Below are 7,500 nucleotides of genomic sequence, written 5' to 3'. Positions count from 1 at the left end.
AGTTATGACTGGACGATGGGAGAAGCTGTCGTGTGTTTATGAGTTATGACTGGACGATGGGATATGACTGGATGATGGGAGTCTGTTTACTTGAGGGCGTCGTTCTTTCCATGACACAACTGTCTCAGACAGGCCCGAGACCTCTGCACTAGCACTACTGTTGTGTTATGTCAGTTGTGTTGAACGTTCTCTCTCTCTCTCTTTCTGTCTCTCTCACTCTCTCTTTCTCTTCCTCTTTTATTTAATTTAAGAACGTTTTCTGGGCATGAATGTTACAGTAGCATCATTGTCAAACCTCTCTCTCTCTTTAACTCTTTATTTTAGTATTTCTCCAACTCATTCCTTAACACACACAGTGCTTCCATGTCTTTTTCACTCACTCTCTCTGCTCTCTTGTCGTTTGTGTGTGTGTGTGTGTGTGTGTGTGTTTGCCTCCTTAGGGAAGAACGACATCTTTGGGGAGATGATCCACCTGTATGCCAAGCCCGGCAAGGCCAATGCGGACGTGCGGGCGCTCAGCTACTGTGACCTGCACACCATCCAGCGCGAGGAGATCCTGGAAGTGTTGGACATGTACCCCGAGTTCGCCGACCACTTCCTGTCTAACCTGGAGTTGACCTTTAACCTAAGGGATGAGAACACCAAAGTGAGTGACCCTTGCTGGGCAAAGGTCTCATGAAAGCAGTTGATTTTATGAAGCCGTTCAAAACATGAAACTCAGCATTGATGATGGATCAATATTGCACACAGTATAAGGCTTTATATACTGTATGCTTACAGAAAACTAAACTACACGTAAATCCACTTACATTGGACTTTTTGTATTATGCAGAGCAGTGGAATGAGGTGAGATCAAATACACTGGAAGTCAATACAATGTCTCATCTTTGAAGCACTTACATAGCACTGTACATTGAGCAAATTGGGTCATAGCAAACATAGTTTGCATGAGAAGAAAACTCAAACTGGTTTGTTGGAGAGTCAAGTACAAGAAGAGGACAGGGAATAGACATAGGCAGACACAATATATACAGCTCTCGTCGAAAAATGACATTTTTCTGATGTCATCCTACGGTTGCTGAGTGACATTCGAATTAGTTGACGGTCATATTCAAAATTAAGAGACCACTGTAAATTTAAATGTGACTGTCAACTCCTTCAAATGTCACTCAGCAACCATAGGATGACATCAGAAAAATGTGCAGTGGTCTTTTTCCAGTGCTGCATGTCACAAAAAACTAGAAGCGAAAAAGAACTGTGAACAGCCATTCACCTTTCAGTTGTATTAACCTTTTCCCCTCTTAACACCTGTTGTAGTTTTGTAACACACCAATACACACACAGAGACACAGACACACATACACAGGTGCTCCACCTCACACTACACACACACACACACACACACACACACACACACACACACACACACACACACACAAACATTTTGAGTGACATTTCGCAGCTGTGGCCAGATACATTCTGCTCTCCATTATCACCCTCCTGCTCTCTCCCTCCTGCCCCCTCCCTTTCTTTCCTCTCCCCTCCTCTCCCACTTCTCCCCTCCTCACCCATCTTCTCCCCTCCTCTCCCACTCCTCCCCTCCTCTTCTCCCTCATTTCCTCTCCCTCCTCTTGTCCTCCACCCTCCTCTCCTCTCCCCTCCTATCCCCTCTCCTCCTCTCCCCTCCCCTCCTCTCCCACTCCTCCTCTCCCACTCCTCCTCTCCCACCTTCTCCTCTCCCACTCCTCCTCTCCTTTCCTGTCCCTTCTCCTCTCTGCTCCTGTGTTAGCATGTCAGTGATTAGACAGCAACAGCGCATGATGGACAGAGATGAGCAGTGTCTGGTGTGTGTGTGTGTGTGTGTTGGGGGGGGGGGGGGGGGGACTCTGCGTCACCACAGAGATAATCAGCACCCCACAGCGAGCGCAGAGCTCGTCATACATCAGTCATTCAGGACAGATAGATTCCGGGATACATGTCCTCAGCCTCATAAGAACCTGTCGATATGTTTGGGTCTCACCATATGAGGCATACTTATGCCATTGATTTTCAAATCAAGAGTGTAGCTCTAGTGTAGCTTTTACCTTACTGGCAGTGACACTGCATATGTGTGTGTTATGTGAATGCAAACAAATGCATAAGGACATGTTTTTGCATTGTGTACTGTATGCATATACATTTGTAAGGAAGTTTAAGGATGTGTCTATGTGCATGTACTATATGTGTGTGATTGTGTGTGTGTGTGCGTGTGTGTTAATGTGTAGTATGTGTGTTGTTATAAGTGACCCCTTTATGCTGCTTTGTCCTCAGAGCACATTCCCTCAGGCCAGCGACTCAGATGGTGATGAGGTCAAGTACCGGAGGAAGCTCTCCTACAGGAGGAAGACCTCCACAGGTTTGTGCTTGGGTGTGTGTGTGTTTGTGTATATGCCCGGTTGTGTGCTTATCTGTGTGTGTGTGTGTGTGACTGTATGTTTGTGTATATGCCCAATTGTGTATTTGTCTGTGTGTGTGTTAGTCTGTATGTTTATATGCCCAATTGTGTATTTGTCTGTGTGTGTGTGTGTGTGTGTGTGTGTGTGTGTGTGTGTGTGTGTGCGTATTTGTCTGTATGTACAGTATGTGTATGTGTGTGTGCACGCCTCATTTACCCTCCCTCTCTCCCTCATGCACCATGTCTCCTCTCTCTCTTTCTTCATCTCTTCTTCCCCCCCCTTGCCTGCTCATTCTACAGGCTACACCATCTCTCTTCACACTTATCATTCTGTCTTTCTTCATTACTACTTTTCTGTTTCTCTCTCTCTCCCTCTTTCTATGTCTCTACCACTCCCCATTCTCCAGGTAATACACTCCCTGTTTATCATTCTTTCTTTCTCTCGTTTATCTCTCTGTCCTTCCTTTTTGTCCTGCTTATTGATCGCTCCTTTTTTCTCTCATCACATTTTAATTATCCTTCTCTCTTTCTCTTTCTCCCTCCCTTCCCCCTCCGTTCATCCTGTATTTAAGGAATCACTGGGGCTTATTTGGTCTCCATGGCTACCTGCAGGTGGCCAGAGCAAACAAATCAGCAAAGAGAAGCATTGCACCGCAAGGCAGCAAAGCATCATGGGAAAGGCAGGGCATGGTAGAGCTCAAGGGGAGGAGCAAAAATGACCAAACAATGGTTTAGAGAGAGGGATAAATAGAAATAAAGAGGTGACAAAGGAGGAGACAGAGAGAGAGAGAGAGAGAGAGAGAGAGAGAGAGAGAGAGAAGGCAAGTAGTAGATAGAAAAGAGGAGAAAGATGGAAGAGTGAGGGGGAATTGGAGAAAAAAGACAAACAGAAAGAAGAAGAGAGAAGGGGGGAGGAAGGGGAGAAAAGAGATAGAGAAAGAGAAAAGAAGAGAGAGATAGAGAGAGAGACAAAGACAAACAAACAAAGTGAATGTTGTAATTATACTGACAGGACAACTATTTCAGTGTTCTTCAGTGTTGAGTCTCTTCTGTGTTCGGTGTACCAAGGCAGCTGTGTATCCATAGCAGTGAGATTTTTACCTGCTCATGTGTCGGGAGAGATAAAGCGATAACCTACTGATGAAACATCAGCCCTTTGTCTGTCTGTCTGTCTGTCTATCGGGAAGCCTGCTTTATTTAGGGGGTCTGTCATACCCCAGCTGGAAGTCAGTCGCATTTGAGCAGGTTATATAAACAAAAAAGGAGATGTTTTCATGAATTTTTCATGTCATAGCTTTTACACAGGTGTTGTCCGCCGGAAGAGTTGTGCCTGTGAGAATGACAGTGCACATATCTGAAAGTGTGTTTATCGACTTACCAGTGTGCCTTACCTAAGAACATTTGTTTGTATGTTTGTGTGTGTGTTTGTGTGTGTGTGTGTGTCTTTGTGTGTCTGTGTGTGTGTGTCCGCATGATACAGATAACAGGAGGGTGCCTTCATCTCCATCTGTGTTTCTAATGATGAATATGTTTGTGTTTGTGTGTGTGTGTGACTGTGTGTGTGTGTGTGTGTGTGTGTCTGAATGTATGTATTTGTGTGTGTGTGTGTGTGTGTCACATTAATTCAAGTGCACCCTCTCTGCAGGCGCGCAGAGCCTGCGAGAATCCGGGAGTGAGCCGGAGCGAGGGATAGAGAAGCGACAAGAGGAGGAGAGGAAAGACAGGAGAGACTCAGTGCCTGAGAGTGAAAGGAGAGAGGCAGAGGAGGAGGAGGAAGAAGAGGAGGAGGAAGAGGAGGAGGGGGGAGAGGAAGAAGAGCAGCGGCCGTTGTGCTCGGGCGGAGCGGAGCGCGTTCTACCCCTCGGCGTTGAGGCCCCTGTCCCCGAGCTACTGGCCAAAGAAGGGCTGGACAGGAACCAGTCCTACAGAGGTGGGGAAACAAACACACACACACACACACACACACACACATACACACACACACACACACACACACACACTCACACACATACACACACACACACACATACACACACACATACACACACACACATACACACACACACACACACATACACACACATACACACACATACACACACACATACACACACACACACACACACACACACACACACACACACACACACATACACATACACACACACACACACACACACACACACACACACACACACACACAGTCTCTCTCTCGCACATGCACAGAGATGCAATACAGGTACACACACACACACACACACACACAGTCTCTCTCTCGCACATGCACAGAGATGCAATACAGGTGCACACACACACACATACACACACACATACACACACACACAGTATCTCTCTCGCACATACACAGAGATGCAATACAGGTGCGCACACACACACACACACACACACATGCTCTGAACTAGATAGAACTCTTTGGAATGACTTGCACTTTAGAAAGCTCTGTGACAGTAACGGCTAATGAAGCAGCACTCCCCTCCCCTCTCCACCCCACCAACAAGCTGACACCAGCCCTGCACATCACTGCTCTTTTCCAGTGCAATATACTCCACTAGAGCTTGATTGGATTAGCATAGCATGCCTCACTAGATTCTGTATTAAACATCTATACTGTGCAATACACACACACACACACACACACACACACACACACACACTTCCATCCTTTTATGAGATTTATTCTAATGAGCAGTATTCTCTTTTTTTTTTGGTGGTGTCAACATAAACGGATTTGGGGAGCAGTGCAACGTTGACCGACACCAGAATTGGTGTCATCTCCAATCCCAGCTTAGACTTCAGGAAATACACAAATCACTAATTACCCCCTGCCTTCTCAGCATCTTTTCCCTCCTAAACACACACACACACAAACACAGGCAAAGATCAAACCTCCTGTCTCTAACACTGTCAGACACACTACATGTCTCCTGCTAGCATTTTCACTACAAAGGAATGTTGGTGTAGACACTTGGTGTGTGTGTGTGTGTTTATGACTGAAGCAATTTGGCCTCTGTGGAGTTAAATATCCTCCAGCTGTATGCTCTCTTCCCTAATTCTCCTCTCCACTCATACACACCCCAGCATGGAGGAAATGAGGAATATTATATGTTACTGTTCACTTCACCATAATTATGACACTAAGTAGTGGTACTTAAAAAAGCTGCCCATGGGCTCTCTGTGCTTGTGTGTGTGTGTGTGTGTTTCATTGATGGCTACTGTATGTTGATCTCTGTTGAAGGGCAAGCTCAGGGAAATATGTTATACTCACTTGCTCACTCACACTGTCACTTGTCACTGTTTGTCCCTCTATCACACACACAGTCACACACACACACACAGAAAGAGAGAGAGAGAGATGGTGGAGGTATATTGTGTTGAAGCAGACCTCTCTCTTGATGTGCGTGCTTGGTCAAGCTCCTTGCTTGATTGGTGTTGTGTGAGAATCTCTGCGATGAGATCACTCTTACTCCTGCAAACACACACACAAACACACACACACCTGCCCACGCACCCTCAGTAGCACCTGGCCAATAAAGTACCTCAGTTGACTAAGAGGCACTGCAGCTGTCTGGGGAAGATAAATAGACTTCTATTTTGAGAGAGAGAGAGAGAGTGTGTGTTTCATGTGGCTCTATATGTGAGTGTGCACATGTTAATCCATAGTGTGCTTGTGTGTGTGTGCACATGTGAATCCATAGTGTGCTTGTGTGTGTGTGTGTTTGTGTGTGTGTGTGTGTGTGTGTGTGTGTGTGTGTGTGTGCATGTGTGCGTTTGTGTGTGTGTGCTTGTGTGCTTGTGTGTGTGTGTGTGTGTGTGTGTATGTCCGTATGAACTCTATAGGACTTAAATCAAGTGCCTGGCCTCTTTCTTTCTGGGCAGATGTGTGCCCTGAAGAATGGCCTTCTGGGAAGGGCCAGGAGTTCCTGGAGGACTCAGCACAAGCCCACGACACCAGACCGGGGGACGACAGCGAGAGTGACATTACCTACGGAGAAGTGGAACATCGTCTGGACCTGCTGCAGGAACACCTGAACAGGTGTGTGTGTGTGTGTATGTGTATGTGTGTGTGTACCTTTATCTGCTCTGCTTGGAGGTGTGTAAATGTGTGTTAAATGATGTGTGCACGCCTGTGTGCTATGCGTGGAGTTGTACATGTGTGGACACATCTATGTGTGTCCGTGTGTGAGATAACATATTAAGTGAGATGCAGAAACATTGCAGAATGCAGAACGGCAGGAAACACAATAGGTTTCATTAAAGTCTTTAGTGCTGGTTAGTGGTACCTTGGTTTGGAGTTTTGTAATGGGGCTAGACCCTATCGTATGGAGAAAGACGGAAAGCGTCTGGAAATGTTCTTGAGTAATTCTGTTATGTAACACTCAAACAAATCTAATATTCAATTGAATATTGAGTAGAAAGGGGAAGATGAGAGAGGAAGACAGGCTAATGAAGAGTGGAATACTGTGTTGCCCCCTGCAGGTAACCCCCAGAACCTAGTCAACGTCAGCCGTGTCTCAGACGTAACCCCAGGCCTAGGCAGTTAAAACCCACGATACCTCCCTTGAGGTTATTGTAGATAGCAGGGACCTACTGTCCAGTGAAGTCGCACGTCTTCCCTCTGCGGCGCAGATAACCTTTTTGCTCCTAATTTTAAATATCCCCCTTGGAAGTTGATCAGGCTTCCGTGGTGGATTTATTGAGATGTCTATGAAATGAGAAGCGACTACGCCTAGGTCTCGAACAGTTGGCTAACGTGCGAAGATGTTTGACCCTAGAATTTATCTAGAGACACAGGTTATAGGCTACTTCTTGCTCAGGTTTTATAAGGATGGAGATTTTGTTACCGTCCAGCAGCACTCAAGTCCAACTAACCCAAGTCTTAGACAGAACAGATGAATAACCACAGAAGAAACCAGTTATCTTACCCTCCTGCTGGAATTCGTAGGAAAACCAAGAAAAGACAAAAAAAATACTGCTTGAAGAATTAGATGCCAAGGTTAAATGAGTTTCTTTACTTTTCAGCACTTTGGAGATGATAACAAAATGCG

At 45.8% G+C, this 7,500-nt stretch overlaps 1 protein-coding gene across 1 annotated transcript in view; it reads left to right on the top strand.

Moving 5' to 3' along the window:
- LOC143141763 (potassium channel, voltage gated eag related subfamily H, member 7) overlaps nt 1-7,500 on the top strand; it is a 106,287-nt gene that overhangs the window by 92,495 nt on the left and 6,292 nt on the right. Inside the window, exons 12-15 of the mRNA XM_076302474.1 lie at nt 441-646; nt 2,311-2,395; nt 4,080-4,364; nt 6,332-6,488. Coding sequence (XP_076158589.1) covers nt 441-646; nt 2,311-2,395; nt 4,080-4,364; nt 6,332-6,488 — 733 coding nt within the window. The remainder of the gene's footprint in view (nt 1-440; nt 647-2,310; nt 2,396-4,079; nt 4,365-6,331; nt 6,489-7,500) is intronic.

The sequence above is a fragment of the Alosa pseudoharengus genome, unplaced genomic scaffold (genome assembly GCF_046254945.1).
Source record: "Alosa pseudoharengus isolate Yale_2024_CS ecotype anadromous, Long Island Sound unplaced genomic scaffold, YU_APseudo_1.1 YU_APseudo_1.1_scf_24, whole genome shotgun sequence".
Classification (NCBI taxonomy): Eukaryota; Metazoa; Chordata; class Actinopteri; order Clupeiformes; family Clupeidae; genus Alosa; species Alosa pseudoharengus.
Note: the sequence above shows the minus strand (reverse complement) of the source record. Positions and strands in the feature narration are given on the sequence as shown.